The sequence below is a fragment of the Eubalaena glacialis genome, chromosome 2, assembly GCF_028564815.1.
Source record: "Eubalaena glacialis isolate mEubGla1 chromosome 2, mEubGla1.1.hap2.+ XY, whole genome shotgun sequence".
NCBI classification, from domain to species: domain Eukaryota; kingdom Metazoa; phylum Chordata; class Mammalia; order Artiodactyla; family Balaenidae; genus Eubalaena; species Eubalaena glacialis.
In genome coordinates this window covers 37,431,952-37,448,866 of record NC_083717.1, presented here as the reverse complement: position 1 = coordinate 37,448,866, position 16,915 = coordinate 37,431,952, and the positions used below count along the sequence as shown (strand labels likewise).

The following is a 16,915-nucleotide window of genomic DNA, read 5'->3' as shown; positions in this document are numbered from 1 at the left end:
CTTAACCACTGTGTGACCAGGGAAGTCCTGTGAGTCATTCTTTTTGATGCTCAATTATCCCATCTTTGATCAGTGGGAGCCCCTTCAAGCTGGCTCCTGTGTCCTTTTGATATGAACTCATTAAACCTTGAGAAGCTTTCTTACTTTGAGCCCCAACAAGATGTCCTGGGCACATTTCTTGTGCTAAACCTAGAGTCAGTTGTTTTTCCAAGAAGCCAGGGTTTTTTTTGTGTGTATGTGTGTGAGAAATGATATTTAGAGACCACATTCTGGGCACCAGAGATGCTTATTCTGCTGGATATATCTGTTCCTAGGCCTTTTCAGTGGTCAGAGCTAAAAAATATATTTTTAAAAAGAGGAAAGGAAGATCATGAGTTTATGCTGGTATTAAAATGTAAGATTATCCTTTTTGTGTAACTGATTTTATACTGAAAATCTTGGTTTCTAAGCTTTTCTTACTACACACACACACGCACACACACACATACACACCAATTTTAAAATATCAAAATCAATATTATTTCTAATGTTAGGACAACTGCATAAAGTTGAGGGTGTATTTGCAGTTCTTTTTGTCCTTAGAATATATCATATTAAGAATGTATAAGTCAAAATACTGTTTTAAAAGTCACTGGGGATAATTTTTTTCTCTACATGGTTATGTCACCTACTTGATACATAGGTAGTTTCTGTTTTTCAATTTTAGGGAATGCTTTTGTTTATTTAGTTTAATTTTGTATATGTATTTGAAATTATGTAAAACATTTATGTGATTCCAAAATTACATAACAAGGTATATTCAGAAAAGTCTTGCTTCCATTCCTGTCCGTTTCACCCTGCTCTCTCCTTCTCCATAGGTAACCATTTTTATTGACTTTTGGTTTATCTCTCCATTGCTCCTTTTTTGCAAATATGAACAAATGTGTGTGTGTATGTATATGTGTGAGAGTGATTATTTCCTCCTTTTTTACACAAAAAATAGCATACTTGTTTACTGTTCTGCACCTAGAGCAATAGTGAAACAACAACAACAGCAAAAACTTTTATTATGGAATGTCCCAAACATATATAAAAGTGGAAAGAACGGTATAATGAACCTTCTTTTAACAGTTACCAACTCAGTGGCCCATCTTGTTTCATCTATGTTCTTGCTCACCTCTCCCCCAGTAGATTGTTTTTAAACAAATCCCAGCATTATAGTATCTATTTCAGTATGTGTATATCTAAAAGATAAAGCTTTATCCTCAAAAAATACCAAAATATAGACATAATATCATCACATCTCAAAATTAATAATAATTCCTTATTATCAAATCTTAATATCAAGTGGCAAATGTCTCAGTATTGTCATCATTAAGTTAGGGTTAAAGTATCTGATTGTCTCGTTTCTTTTTACACTTGGCTTGCTTGAATCAGGATCCAAATAAGGGCTATACAGTGCAGTTGTATACACTGAAAATGTCTTTTAAGTCTCTTTTAATCTGTAAATTCCTCTTCCCTTAATCTTTTTTTTTCCATTGAAATTTTTTTTGTTGAAAACACTGGATTGTTTGTCCTGTAGAGGCCCTACATTCTGGATATTGCTGCTTAAAGCAGAGATCTTTTCCTGGCCTCCCTAACAACTTATCCCTCTGAGCACTCCTCTGACCCCAGGTCAGTGGCCCCCTCAGTGAGTAGTACAGTTGTCCCTTTTTTACTAAGAAGGGCCTCTTCAGATGCAGGCACCAGCTTAGTCTCTTGCTTTCCCTCTCTGGGCTCTCCCCATTAGAGAGCTTCAATGACTCTGCCTGTAGGACTTGTTAGCCTCTGGTTCTCTCCTGGGGCTGAGAACAAAGGAGCTGCTACCTATCCTGTGCTTTCCTGTGGGTGTATGTGGTCAGTTGTGGCTCAGGGCACCCCCCAGAGTGGGCTGAGGATATGGAAGCTCAGTTAGTCTGCACTGGGGCTTCTGAGCATTAACCAGGGTAGGCTCAGGTCTACTTTGGAAGTCCCTGAGCCAGCTGACTAAAGCTGTTGAGTAGGAACCTGCTGAGCTAGGGTAGAGGCCCTGATGAGTCTGGCAGTGTAATGAGGTCTTAGAATTCAAGAAGTGCCTTGGGCCTCTGAAAAGGAAAACGTGGTCCTCTGCTAAGCCAGGGGAGAGAAGTACTCACAGTCCTACATGTAGGACTAATCTTTGGGAAAATACGATCAGGTCTGTTTTTGATTAATAAGGTGAGAGGCAAAGCTAGCTTGGGTGTCAGTGTCAACACTTCGTGAGGCCTGGGGATTTCACTAGTGTCCTAGGAGAGCTGGAAGAGAGAATGGTTGGGGGAGGAGGTCATTCTGACCCATGTCCTAGGAAAGCCAGACAGCTCTGATTGGAGAGCTACAGGCCTGTGGCTCCTGCGTGAACTGCTTTCTTGCTGTTCTTTCCTAGACTTGCCAGGTGTGCCAGATGCTGCTGCCCAACCAGTGCAGTTTCTGTGCCCACCAGCGGATCCACGCCCACAAGTCCCCCTACTGTTGTCCGGAGTGTGGAGCCCTCTGTCGCTCTGCCTACTTCCAGACCCATGTAAAGGAGAATTGCCTGCACTATGCCCGCAAGGTGGGCTACAGGTGGGTGCTACCTGACTCACTGTCCTGGGCTTGCCCAGTGGCTGGTTCTTTTTCTGCACCAGAGCTCATTTAAGACTTGAGTTTTTGGAGTTCCCTGGTGGTCTAGTGGTTAGGATTTGGTGCTTTCACTGCTGTGGCCTGGGTTCAATCCCTGGTTGGGAAACTGAGATCCTGCAAGCCACGAGGCACGGCCAAAAAAAAATGAGTTTTGGTCTTAAGAGGCCTGGGCTCCAGCCTAATAAGAGAAGAATGTTGATTGGTATGTGGACAGACATTTTTATCTTGTAGGGAACCAGAAGAGCAAGGGGAAGAAGAATAAGGAGTTAAAAAGTTAAACATTAAAAAAAAAAAAAGCTTTGGGACTTCCCTGGCTGTTCAGTGGTTAAGACTCTGTGCTTCCACTGTAAGGGACGCGGGTTCGATCCCTGGTCGGAGAACTAAGATCCCACATGCCGTGTGTGGCACAGCCAAAAGATAAAAAATAAATAAATTAAAAAAAAAAAAAAAAGAAAAAAGCTTTAAATGTGAAGATTTGGGGGAGATTAGAATATATATAACATGCACTTTGTCAGTTTGTTTTTTAAAAGTATATAAATTTGTTCACAAAGTTATGTTTGGCATATTAATTTTAAAGTACTATTTCAGTCATAAATTTACAACTGTCAGTACTTTCAAATGTTCTCAATTTTTGTTAACAAATGGCAAGATGCCAAACTCAAAGGACTCTAGTATCTTTGTGTTGATTAGTTTTTGTCAGTTTGTGAGAAGCAAAACCTGAGAATGGAAAAAAATCATCAGCTTCATGGTAAAACCGAGAAAACTCTATTTTAATTAAACTGAATCTTCTCCATTGTGTCGAACAAATATAAGCAAGAAGTCATTTTCAGGAAAAAGATCAAAATGAAGGAGAACACTCCCTCCAAAACTCATTGATCCATCATTTTACATTGACTCAATCAGGTCTCCTTTACTGGTTTACTGGTTGCTTGGGAGTTTCTACATCTTCTCATGCTTTACTTGATCATTTTTACTTCAGAAATATAATTTTGCCCAAATTTATTAAGGTTTTCTTCTCTTTGGTATTAAATTTTTTTATTGATTTAGTTCATTTAATAAACATTTTTTGAGTACTTACTGTTGTCTTTAGCATTGTGCCAGACACTCAAGATACAAAGATGATTAAGACCCAGCTCCTGCCCTCAAGGGGCTTCAGTCTGATAGGTTACAGACATGCACACAAGTAATTACGATTCAAAGTGGTAAGTCCCATAGTTGAGGAATGGTCAGGAAAGCTTCATAGAGGAGATATTAGGAGGTTTTAGGTAGAAGAAAGGGGGAGAGCGTATCTGGCAAGAGCATAGGCAAGGGATACCAGCACACATAAAAGGGCTTACAGGAATGATGAGCATTTCAATAGATGTAGGTCAGGACGAACTGGAGGAAGGGTGAGAAATGAGACTAGGGAGTTGGTAGAGGCCAGGCCATGCAAGACCTTGTATTCCTTGGCAGACGTTTGGACTTTATCCAGTGGACAGTGAGGAGCTACAGAAAGATTTGCAGCAGGGGAGTGATCCAGCTGGATCTGTGTTTTAGAAAGATCATTCTGGAAAGGTGACATGTATATTAGAGGGGAGAGATTAGAGACTGGTTGTGTGACAATCCAGATGAGAGACCGAGGGATTCAGCTAAGGAATGGTTGTGGGGATGGAGAGAAGGTAAATTTGAGAGAGATTAAGAAGTAGAAACATTAGAGCTTGATGATAGTTTGTATACTGGGGTGAGGGATGGGGAGTGGTTAGTGATCACTTCCAGGTTCCTCTCTTGGTATAAGCATTTCCAAATGTAGACTGATTTCTTTTACATGTTATGGAGAATGGAGAAGCTAAAGTGTGTGGGAAGAAAATAATCCAGAGGTGGGGTTATACAAAGCCCTTGCCACTGTGTTGCAGAAGAGCATTGCTGGGCAGCACCCCAGGCTACATTTTAAAACCAAACACCTGAACCTGTGTTTTTTGCAGTATTCATAAAGTTTGAAAATACCTTTCTAACTTTGACTTAAGTGTATGCTGCTTGTTTCAAGATCAAATCGAATCCAATAGCAATGCAATCAACACTTTAATTTTTGTATTTGAATCTTGAATCCAAGAAATTTTCAATAACACAGATGGATTAATAGCGTTTTTTTGTCTTATAATTAAATATTTTACTTTCTTCTGTAAGAGTAGAAAGAAACCTAATGTCTCAAAAGGAATTTAGTTTATCAAGCCTTTGTAAGAAATGTCAGACAAAAAAGTATTCTGATTCAGCTAGAGGGATTACTGAAGATATTGACATTAAAATTTTCAATGATCTATGGTTGAACTCAGAAGATATACACACTAATACAGTATTCATTATACTTAAGATCTTCAACTATTAATATGTTTTTTTGGTAGCAGCTTTATTCAGATGTAATTCACGTACCATCCTATTCACCCATTTAAAGTGTCCTATTTGGTGGTTTTTACTATATCCACAGAGTTGTACAATCAGTCACCACAATCAATTTTAGAATATTTTCATCACCCAAAAAGAAACCCTTTATTTGCAATCCTCCGATCCCCCCAACCCTAAGCAACTACTTTCTGTCTCATAGATGTGTCTCCTTTGGACGTTTCATATAAATGGAATCATATAATATGTGGTGTTAGCATAATGTTTTCAAGGTTCATCCATGTTGTAACATATATTAGTATTTCATTCCTTTTTTTGTTTCTACCTGTTGGCTATTATGAATAATGCTGCTAATGAACATTCATGTACAAGTTATTATGTAACACATGTTTTCAGTTCTTTTGGATATATACCTAGCAGTAAAATAAGGAACTACCAGATTGTTTTCCAAAGTGGCTATACCACATTTATATTCCTACCAGCAGTGTATGAGAGTTTTGATTTCTTCACATATTTGTTATTGTCTGACATTTGCATATAGCCATTGTTGTGGGTATAAAGTTGTATCTCATTATGATTTTGATTTGTATTTCTCTGATGGATAATGATGTTGAGCATATCTTCATAAATTTATTGGCCATTTGTATATTTTCTTTGGAGAAATATCTATTCAGGTCCTTTGCCCATTTAAAAATTGTGTTATTTGTCTTTTTGTTGTTGAGTTCTTTATATATTCTGGTTACAAGTCCCTTGTCAGATGTATGATTTGCTAATATTTTCTCCCATTCTCTGGGTATTAATGTTTTTTAGGAAATTCTCAGAAGGTACCTATGTTCCATTTCATTGAGCTCTACTACAGAGTTTTACAATATTATATTTTTAGAATTCTATAAATTATTCTGCTCTTTGTTGAAAATTTGGAGAGTGACCAGTGTCGTAAGGGAGCAAGTTTAGACTGTTTAATAATGTGTTATTTTCTTATTATTTGTGATTATTGGCAAAGCTAAATATTTTACTGTTCTTTATCTTTTCTAAAACTTTATATGTTTGACAGCATATGGTTCTATAATTGTCTGTTTTCTCTTAAACAGTTGGTAAAGAGCTGTGTCATAGGGTTGGATTTCTCTTCTGCAGAGTTTTTCATCAGTTTGTAAACCCTGCTTGATTCAGTCCTTCACTGAGGCTACTTGGCACATGTTCTTTTACCCCTTTATATTCTTACTTTCCGTGAGGTTTCTTCCAAGAATGTCTGCTGGGTAAATAGAATGGATTTTCAGTCGCATTTACATTGCTCCTGTAGGAGTTTGGTCAAACTGCACAAATAAAACCACTTAAGAGATTCTTTACACGTCAGGTGTATTTGCCACTTTGGATGAATTTGGAAATATGTGGATTTTTTTTCTCCTCATAATTACTTGTGGTATGGATGTACTTCTGTGTGCTAGGAGTTGGTCACTATTTTGTTTAGCAGGAGAGAAAAGAAAATATAATTTAAGTGTAAGTAGTTTGTATAGTTGCTGTAACACATGTACACATTTAGTAACGAATGCTCATAGGCCTCAGTTGCGAACAGGCTTTGGGTTCTGTACACTTCTCCTCGTTGCTAATTAAGTTTGCAAAAGGTGATTCTGTCCCCCACCCCCACTCCCCAACACACACAAAAGGAAGAAAAACAAAAAGGACTGGTCAGGATTCTGTGATGAGTTATGTGGATTGCAAAAATGGGCTAATGTATTAAAATGCAGGCTAATATTTGGCAGTCAAAGAATTCTTAAGTGAAGGGATGTCCTTTCAGTAAAGCAACAGCCTCTCTTCTAGCCTCTATCTAGCCTACTGGGATGTCAAGGTTATAGGAGCAAGCAATGTTGCAACAAACGGAAAATAATAGTTGTCTCCAGAGGAATAGCTGGGAGCAGGGAAGGTGTTTTCTCATGTAGGGAAGACCTGTGTGTGTTCATAGGCAGGAAGAAAGACTGAACACATGAGAGGGTCTAGGAACCTGAATAGATGCAGGTTAGCCTGGAGGAAGGTCACATCATTTTCTGATACTGAAGGAAGGAAACACAGTGTTTATAGAGAGATATTTTGAAGTTGAAAGAAGAGTCCAACAGACCTCAATTTCAGAAAAACGGTTTAAGACAGTTGATACTTTACAAAAATGATGTATGCACTAAACAAAACTCAGAAAATACGAATTGGTAGGGAAAAAAAGAAAAATGTTATCCATAGTCCCACCAAGGAGACAGTAGAACACTTATGAGCTGCATGGTCCAAAATGGTATCAGGGGGACTTCCCTGGTGGCGCAGTGGTTAAGAATCCGCCCGCCAATGCAGGGGACACGGGTTTGATCCTTGGTCTGGGAAGATCCCACATGCCTCAGAGCAACTAAGCCCGTGCGCCACAACTACTCAGCCCGTGCGCCTAGAGCCCGTGCTCCGCAACAGGAGAAGCCACTGCAATGAGAAGCCCACACACCGCAATGAAGAGTAGCTCCCGCTCGCCGCAACTAGAGAAAGCCCGCGCGCAGCAACGAAGACCCAACACAGCCAAAAATAAATAAACAAAAAAATCAATAAATTTATAAAAAAACAAAAGAAAACCCAAAATAGTATCAGGCACATGCGACTACTGAGCACTTGAAGTGTAGCCAGTGCAACTGGCCATTTTATTTTATTAACTTAAATTTAAATAGTCACATGGACAGTGCAATATAGAACATGTCCATCATCACAGCAAGTTCCATCAGACAGTGCTTCTCTAGAGCATTTCTTCTTGGGCTTCAAGGGCTATTTATTTTAATGTGGTTGTTATGGCGAGTGTAGCATTCCGTAATTGTACATTTTATTCAGTGAACATCCCTGCCTGTTCGGCTCCAGCTTGCGGGAAGGCACAGGCTTTCTGCAGTCTCCTTCTAAAATTCCTCTTGGACTCCTGCAGTTGTTATCACACTTAAATGGATACTGTTGATGTCATTTTTGAACCATTCTCCACCCTCTCCACTCCCACCAGATTCTCTTGGCTGGGTTCAAGTTTTTGGTTTGCAGAAGAATATTCTCTGGCCAGTGAGGGGAGGGGAGACTCTCTTCCCCCTTCTCTACCAGGTTGGGTGTTGGGCTTGGGGGACCCTGGGTGACTGCATTGTGCCAGGCGGCAGCAAGCAGGCTCTCGAGGTGTACATGTGGAGGATAGAAGACTGAGTGCACAAGGGAGGGGGAGAGGGAGGGTCCCTGAGATGGCTCTGTTCCTGTCTTCTATTCCTCCTTTTCCAACACTACTTCTTGGTCTGACATGCCTACTCCCCCCGCACCCCCCACATCTGTTATCCAGGTGCATCCACTGTGGGGTAGTCCACTTGACCTTGGCCTTGCTGAAAAGCCACATCCAGGAGCGACACTGCCAGGTTTTCCACAAATGTGCATTCTGCCCCATGGCCTTCAAGACTGCCAGTAGCACCGCGGACCACAGCGCCACCCAGCATCCCACCCAGCCCCACAGACCCTCCCAGTGAGTGCAGCTCCAGGGCCAGCAGGCCTGTGGGAGCAGAGCTGATAGCTTGGGTGCTCTGTGGGGAGGTGTTGGGATGGACTGGGAAGCCTGGGCTAGTGGCAGAGATGCCTGGAGTCCTCTAAAGACATCCTGAGTCTGCGGAGTATCAACGTTGGCTCAGAGTATTGCTTTCCCAAACCTGACTCTGGTTCAGAGAGATCAGAGATGGGGTGGAGGGGCCTTGTGGTTCTGCCAGCGCAGCCTTGGTTACCTCACACGCTGGGGCTTGTCTCGGCAGGCTCATTTATAAGTGCTCCTGTGAAATGGTCTTCAACAAGAAGAGGCACATTCAGCAGCATTTTTACCAGAATGCCAGTAAGGCGCAGGTGGGCGTCTTCAAGTGCCCTGAGTGCCCGCTCTTGTTCCTGCAGAAGCCAGAGTTGATGCAACATGTCAAGGTGGGACGCCTTGGGGAAGGAGGCTGGGGAGAAGGGCACATGCCTCAGGCCGGGGGTCTGACTCTGTGCATCTTTCCCCTTGCCCAGTCAGTAATCGCTCTCCCCATCCCCAGAGCACCCACGGTGTTCCCCGAAACGTGGACGAGCTGTCAAGCCTCCAGTCTTCAGCAGACACATCTTCAAGCCGCCCTGGCTCTCGAGTTCCCACTGAACCCCCAGCCACTAATGTGGCTGCTCGGGGCAGCTCCCTGCCCTCTAGCCGCTGGGGCAGGCCTGAAGCCCATCGCAGGGGTGAGGCCAGGCCCCGGCTGAGGAACACTGGCTGGACCTGTCAAGAGTGCCAGGAGTGGGTTCCTGATCGGGAGAGCTATGTGTCCCACATGAAAAAGAGCCACGGTCGGGTAAGTGTAGCCACACGGGCACAGTGCAGCCCCAGATTCTCTGGACTTCTGTCCTGTGGGGTCATAGCCCCCTTATGTGGACGACTTCCTGGTGCTTTGGGCATGGTGGGTACTACAGATCTTGAGGTCTTGGGGCATCCTCCTTTCTGCCTTCATCATCTGAGAAGAAAGATGCACCCAGAACTGTCTTATGGTTCTGATGCTTTGCATCCTGTCATCTCCCATAGACGTTGAAGCGGTACCCATGTCGGCAGTGTGAACAGTCCTTCCACACCCCCAACAGCCTGCGCAAACACATCCGCAACAACCATGACACAGTAAAGAAAGTCTACACTTGTGGGTGAGTCCCTGGGGGCAGGAGCCAGGAGGCCTGAATTTATCAAGACTGTCCATAGTACCACTGGGGCTTTTCTCTGCTGTGAGATTAGGGCTCAAAGGCAAGAGATAAGCAGGTTTCTAACGGGAATATGCTATGGCTAGGTCAGAAATGAGGGCATTCCAGAAATAAGCTTCTAGAGCCTGGTGGCTCTGGAGCCCTCCCCCTTCCCAACTCCCTAACCCCAGGCTGGCCTGCCAGTCAGCAGTGGAGGGCCCTGAGGTTTGAGAGGAGTGGTGGCAATGTGAGCATGTGCCCCGTTCGGCTGTGAGGCTTCAACACCATCTGTCCGAGCTTTAGGACAGGACAGACCACTCTTTCAGGCTGACTACTAGCCCAGCACTTGGGTCTCTGGACCCTGATATCAGAGAGTGGAGAGTGCAGTCATAGCTCAGGGCCAGTACAGATACTCTGACTTGCTGTTGTCTGCCACCTTGGCTGGCTTGCTGGCTAGATTTCTCCGGGGAGTACCCAGCACCACCCAGCCAGCCTGAGGACCACCCTGCCTGCTCCAAACTCTCTCCCTGCTGGAGCCAGAAGCAGTTTTGCCTCTGCCTGCCTGCCAGACCTGCCTGGCCCCACTGGGCCCTGGAGCCTGTCATCTTACATGACCTCTTTCGGCTGTACTTTTGCAGGTATTGCACAGAGGACAGCCCCAGCTTTCCTCGGCCCTCCCTCCTGGAGAGCCACATCAGCCTTATGCATGGTATCAGAAACCCTGATTTGAGCCAGACGTCCAAAGTCAGACCTTCGGGTGGACATTCCCCTCAGGTGAGTGTGGGACCCCTGCCCACTGGAGCAGCTTGCCCAGTGAGGCTGGAGCTGGAGGGGCACTAGGAAGGCTACAGGGAGCCCATTTGTCCTTGTGGCCATGGAGTAGCCAGCAGTGACAGCGTCCCTCAATACCAGTCACTCTCTAGTCTTGTGTGACCTGCCTGGGGACTGCACACAAAGAAAGGACAGGAACAAAGACCCACGAGGCAGCCCACTGACCGTTTTTTCTTTTTGTTTCCCTGTCACTGCGACCCCATTCCTTGGGTGTATGCTGCATTCTGTGGCTGTCGGAGTACTTTCACACATACCCTCCTGCTTCTGCCCCTCTGCAGTCCTAGGAGGCAGGAGTGGGCAGGGCTGACTGTTAGGTGAGGGTGGCCATGCTTGGCTGAGTCACCTCCTCACCCCCACCCCCAGTTACAGAGGAGCCAGACCTAGACTCCTGCTATCCTGGACCTTCACCCTATGGCCTCATCCCTATTTCGTGCCCTAGTCCCTTTCTGGCCAGCCTCTGGAGCAGCCTCCTCACAGTGGGCTCTTCCCACTCCACGGCAAGGGGGCTGCTCCTCAGAGGGGCAGGCATGTCTGGGAGACTGCCTGGATTTTCAGGAGTTTCTTTAATGGCTATTCAGAGAAGGGCCCTGGTCTGCAAAGGCCCTTTCACACACAGCAGGAAGGGTGTCAATGGACATTTTGGCAACATCTGGCTATGATTAAAATGCATACCCTCCCTTCTCTGCCAAATGCATCCATCCTCTGATCTAGCAGTTCTGCTTCCAAGATTTATCTGTCAGATATCTTTGGCCTTGGGCATAAAGAAATGTGTCAATATATGTCTTTAAGTGAAAAAAGCAGGGTGAAGAAAAGTGTGTGTGTAATGCTATCATTTCGTAAAATGCAATAGTTTTATTTCTGTGTATGGATAGAATATCTTTTGGAGGAGCCACAGAACCCAGGCAATACGGTGTTCTCTGGAGAGCAGGGCTGGGGAGCTGGGTAGGAGGGACTTAATCTTTTCTACACCCTTCCCATATCTTTGGAATGTTGTGCCACATGTATGTGTTACATTAAACAAACAAACATAAGAAACAAATCAAACCTAAACCAGAATTTAGAGCTGGGGTGAGCCTGGCCTCGGTGGTGATTCTGTGAGTCCTTGGGCTGCGTTTATCATGTTTGGGGGGCTCATGTCTCGGGCTCACATCGTTTCCCCTTTCAGGTGAACCATCTGAAAAGACCAGTCAGCGGAGCAGGGGATGCTCCAGACACCAGCAATGGCGCGACTGTCTCTTCCACCAAAAGGCACAAGTCCCTTTTCCAGTGTGCGAAATGTAGCTTTGCCACAGACTCAGGGCTCGAGTTTCAGAGCCACATACCTCAGCACCAGAAGGACAGCTCCACAGCCCAGTGTCTCCTCTGTGGCTTGTGCTACACCTCTGCCAGCTCCCTCAGCCGCCACCTCTTCATCGTCCACAAGGTGAGAGACCAGGAGGAGGAAGAGGCAGAGGCGGCAGAGCCAGAGGAGGGCTCTGGGGAGGAGGTGCCCGTGGAGACCAGGGAGAACGGACTGGAAGAATGTGCCGAGGAGCCTCTGTTGGGTGACTCAGAGGCCAGGAGGTCACTGGGCCTGGCCCCTGACGAGGATGGTGCCCAAGATGCTCAGAGTCAACCACAGGCCTCTCAGGACCGGGACAGCCACACACCGTCCCCGCAGGTGTGACTGGAAGCTTTGCAGTGTGCAGTCGGGGTGGTGCCGTGGCGTCCTCCACCTGCTGTGCGGACAGTGGGAAAGAGAAGGCTCCGCCCCGGTGTGAGTGTGGCTGGCTGGGCCCTGGAGCAGTGTCTGCCCTGAGCTTCTGGGGGCTGGGTGTCCCCCGGCCCCAGGAGATGGCGGGGTCGCCCAGGACCCTCACAGCTCTGAATTTGCTTCTGTTATTTATGGCTTTGTGCTGCTTCTTGGTACCCCAACTTTTGTCTGCGTCCTTCCAGCCCCAGGCTGCTTAAGTGGCCCAACCCCGATGCTGTCACCTCAGCTCGAAACCCCTCGGCGGCTGTGCTCTTCTGGGAGGGTCCCCGCTCGCTGCCTTCAGCCAGGGGCCTCCTGACAGCAGCTCTCTTTCTTGCCACTGGAGCCTGGGAAGGGGGATGAGGGTGCTGGCGCAGTCCCTCTCAGAGAGCTCGCCCAGCCTGGCTTGCAGAGGGCCCTTGGTCACCATGCCCTTCCTTTCTGTCTTCTCTGATTCGTTCCACCAAAAAGAGTCCTGGAGAATTAATTGTCACACTGGCCCATCCTGTCTGTGTGGGGGGGAGAAACTTCTGCAGCACACCTCTGTCTGGCACCCAGGAGAGCAGGAAACGCAGGCAAGGCAGGCAGGCACCGAGAGGCAGACCCCCTTCAGAAGGAGCTGTGCGTCCTTGTTCTGCTGCTGTTCTGCCTTTCCTGACAAGCGGGGTTTGGGGCACAGAGACATTGGGATATTTGTACTCTTGCTCCTGTGCCATTAGAGAGGCTGCTGCCCCAGGCAGGCCAGCCCCTCGTCCTCTCGGCTGCACCCGTGTTGCTCAGACTATATTTCAAATAAAAAAATCTTCTTACCATGCAGGTAGGCTCTTGTATTCCTCTTCCAGTGAGCCTGGCCCTACCCTAGTCCACCTCAGACTTCCCTCATTGTCCCATCTCTGAGGGAGAACAGTTGTTTCCTGCTGCCCAAGGACCGTCCTCTCTAGACCTTGGAGCTGTGGTGTGGAAACCAGGAGCTCTGTACTTCTGAAGGGGTGAGGGGAGGGCCTTATGCTGGTCGAGAGTCACCTCCAAGTTCTCCCCTGAGCTAGCAGCCTTGGTTTTTAGGGCCTATTGAAATTTTCCTGGGCACCTCCATCTTTCCTACAAACGGTTTTTCAAACTAAGAGAACCCTTTACTGGTGAGAGGAGGGGGAGGGATAGAAGGGAGGAATTCTGTACTTTTCTTGCACCGTTCAAGAGGCCTTGATATCACCCCTGCCACAGGGAACTCGGGTGTGGCAGAACTGGGATTAGACATGGGAGGCTGGGCTGTCTTTTCACTGATGGCAGAGTTAGGACCTGACCGAGCGCAAGGAGCCGGCTGTGTGGAGGTGTCCTCTGACCTCTGCTCCGAGTAGCTGCTGCAGCCCTGCGTGGGTGGGATGTGGGACTGGGCCCGGCAGGATCTAGTACAGCAAAGGGAAGTGGGTGCTGACTGCATTCTTAGAGGCGATCCTTCAAGGAAGACATTGAATATCGATGATAAATTATTAAGTCAGGTAAATATGCCTGACCTTTTCACAATTGAAAAAAAAATTTCTTCCTCTATCAAATGCCAGATTTTTAGTGGAAATGCTAATGGCATTGGGAAAGGTTAGTGCTTGTTTCAGTTTCAGAGAAACAGTGCTTTTTAATGATTGCCATACCTGGCAAGGCCACCTTGTCCCTGCTTCCCAAGCAGGCAGCGAGGGCAAACCGGGCCTGATTCCGGCTGCATGCAGAGCCAGAGCTGGCCCCAACTCAGCTGTCATCCCTTCCTAATTCCAGTTGCAGGGTGCCCACCCTGCACCCGGGGCCATTCGCAAGAACAGATTATAGAGGAGGCTGATGGAAGCGTTTGAAATGGATGGCGGAACCACTTCCTGCTCAGAGACAGTATAGCTGGAGCCGAGGGAGAGGAGGTGGTGAAATCACAGGTTTGACCTGTCCTGACCTCAGATCTATCTCCTTCCTGGGAATGGCATGGAGTGGAAAGAATGTCGAGCCACTCACCAAGAAACCTGGGTCACAGCCTGGGTTCTGCCCTCAACCAGCTCTTAACAAACCCTCTTAACTTCACCAGCCCCTCCCCTTCAAGATAGACCTAGTATTTCGCATCCAACTCGATTCACAGGCTTTCGTGAGGTGATAAGTATGGAAGCATTTTCTAGTTTATGAAACACTGTCAATGTAGTATGGAAGCATTTTCTAGTTTATGAAACACTATCAATGTCAGGGATTATTGACTTGACTATGAAACACTATCAATGTCAGGGTGGAGTGTACCGTGCCGGCTATTCAGACTTGGATGCTGATGGTCAGTTATGATTGGTCTGGGACATCTCTCCACTGTTTAGTAAGAGTGGTGATTAACAGCACTTTAAGTCCTGCTCGTGGGCCCAGCATCTTTCTAAAAACACTTTGCAGTGATTCTCACTTTGTCCTCACAGTGATCTCACAGTTATCCTCCATTTTACAGAGAAGAAAACTGAGGCTCAGAGAGGTTAAATAAGTTGCTGGGTGACCTTGTAAGTCAAGCCCATCTGGTTCTAAAGTCCATGATGTCAACTGCTGTGTTGCCTTAGTGACCCGGCTACTTTGGCTGGCTGCCAGCTTATCAACAGTTTGCAGCCATCCAGACATCTGCTTTCCTACCTCCCCTGCAGTTGGGGTGCCCCACTGAGCACCAGGTTCTCTTTGGAGTCAGTCTGTGCCTTTTCACCCCAAGGAGGGCCCTGTGCATCACATTTGCTTGTGGCGTTCGGAAGCACATGCAGTGTCTCTATGACCTTTCATTCTCATTGGGATTTATCTTGCCATTTGAAGATCATCATTTTGGTGAGGCTATTCCAGAAAAAGTGGCCCAGCCCTCACAGGGAACATGGTTCCCTCAGGGTCCAATATCTTCTGATTTTTTTTTTTTAAGATGTTTTAAAAGAGTTGTGCTATCATTTGTTATCAGAAAATGCTTGCTGTAACAAGCACTTATCTGCTGGAGTGAATGCTCTACTGATCAAGTTAAACAGATAAGATCCCCACCCTTGTAGAAACTACAATTTAATACACTCTAAGGCTTGACAAATGACTAGTATTTATTTTCCAACTCCTTTATCTCTGTAAAATGATATGCCGAATTACTATAAGCTAATTGGTGTAGAAAGAGCTCTTCCCTTAACTTATGTAAACAGTCTGGCTTTTGAAAACAGCTGTGGTTCAGCAAGTTCAACACACTTTGCCTTCCCCGAGACTGCAAAAAAACCCCTCTGCCTGCCCTGGTCATCACTGTGTATTCAGCTCTGGGCACACTTTCTTTTACTTGTTTTTAAATTTTTTTTTCATTTTTTGAAAAAATTAATACACATACATGGTAAGACATCCAAACAATGCAAAAAGAGAATACAATGAAAAGTAAGCTTCCCAATGGAGGTCAGCCTTCAGTTCCACATCCCCCTCTGCAGAATTAATCACTGTTTCTATATCTTATGTATCCTTCCTGAGCAATTCTATGCATTTACAAGTTTTTAAATATGTATATTTATATATCTATTTTTAATACAAATGGTAGCATTCTATACACACAGTGTTCTGAAGCTTGCTTTTTTTTTTCACTTATATAATGGAGATTGTTCTAAATTCATCCAGTGGGTGAGTCTAATACATTAAATGCTCCTAGTACAGTTCCTTGTATACACTAGTGGTTCAAAGAATGTTTGAATGACTGAATTAATGCATGCATGCGTGACTGAAAGAATCTGATTCAGCCGGTAGCTACAAAGTTCTCTCAGGGTCTGATCTGAGACAGAATCTTCTGGATTCTGGAACATTTCTCCCTGTCTTTTCCAGGGGATTCAGGCTGTTGTCCAAAGCCTGACCTTTTCCACCAACAATTGCCACAGCAGTCTTAGAAACTGGGAGCCTTCGGTCCCTCTGGAGGAAAGAGCAGACTAAGACTCAAGTCCCAGTATGAGTTTGTTTTTTTGTTTTAGGTCTCTATTTAAAATGCTTTTTTCTTGGGGAATTCCCTGGTGGTCCAGTGGTTAGGGCTCCACGCTTCCACTACAGGGGTCTTGGGTTTGATCCCTGGTTGGGGAACTAAGATCCTGCAAGCCGCGCGGTACGGCTGAAAAAAAGAAAACAACACCTTTTTCTTATTGGAAAATGATATAGCATTATTAGAGAAATAAAAAACATGCATATTTATAATCCCATCTTTGCAGTTGTTTTCATTTTTGCATATCATTTTCCAGTCCTTGTTCTGTTCACAGCTGAGTTTATGGTATAATTATGATAATAACAGTGGTTAACATCAAACATTTCTATATGACAGACATTATTCTCACATTCCTTCTCCTGTTTAGTCTCATAACAATCCTATGAGATAAATATCAATACTACTATTATTCTTTTGGAGGTTCAGAGTGGTTGACCCTAAGGTCATGGAACTAGTAAGGGGCAGATCTGAGATTACTCAGGTGTGACTAGCACTGCACTGCCTCTGATTTTGTACCCTACTTTTTTCTACTTAACATTATGTCTGGACATTTTCCCTGTTCCTACATAGCCTTGAGAATAAACTCACTGGCAGTGTAATAGAATGAAGAAATCCAGTGACTAGAAATCAAGAGC

General features: G+C 45.3%; 1 protein-coding gene across 5 annotated transcripts in view; it reads left to right on the top strand.

Annotated features, from left to right (window-relative positions):
• ZNF592 (zinc finger protein 592) overlaps positions 1–13,125 on the top strand; it is a 54,785-nt gene extending 41,660 nt beyond the window's left edge. For all 5 annotated transcript variants that reach the window (XM_061179890.1, XM_061179889.1, XM_061179893.1 and 2 more), the window contains 7 exons: positions 2,420–2,598; positions 8,360–8,536; positions 8,817–8,976; positions 9,090–9,377; positions 9,605–9,717; positions 10,389–10,524; positions 11,747–13,125. In XM_061179890.1, coding sequence (XP_061035873.1) covers positions 2,420–2,598; positions 8,360–8,536; positions 8,817–8,976; positions 9,090–9,377; positions 9,605–9,717; positions 10,389–10,524; positions 11,747–12,247 — 1,554 coding nt within the window. In that variant the 3' untranslated portion in view covers positions 12,248–13,125. The remainder of the gene's footprint in view (positions 1–2,419; positions 2,599–8,359; positions 8,537–8,816; positions 8,977–9,089; positions 9,378–9,604; positions 9,718–10,388; positions 10,525–11,746) is intronic.
• The last annotated feature ends 3,790 nt before the right edge of the window (positions 13,126–16,915 follow it).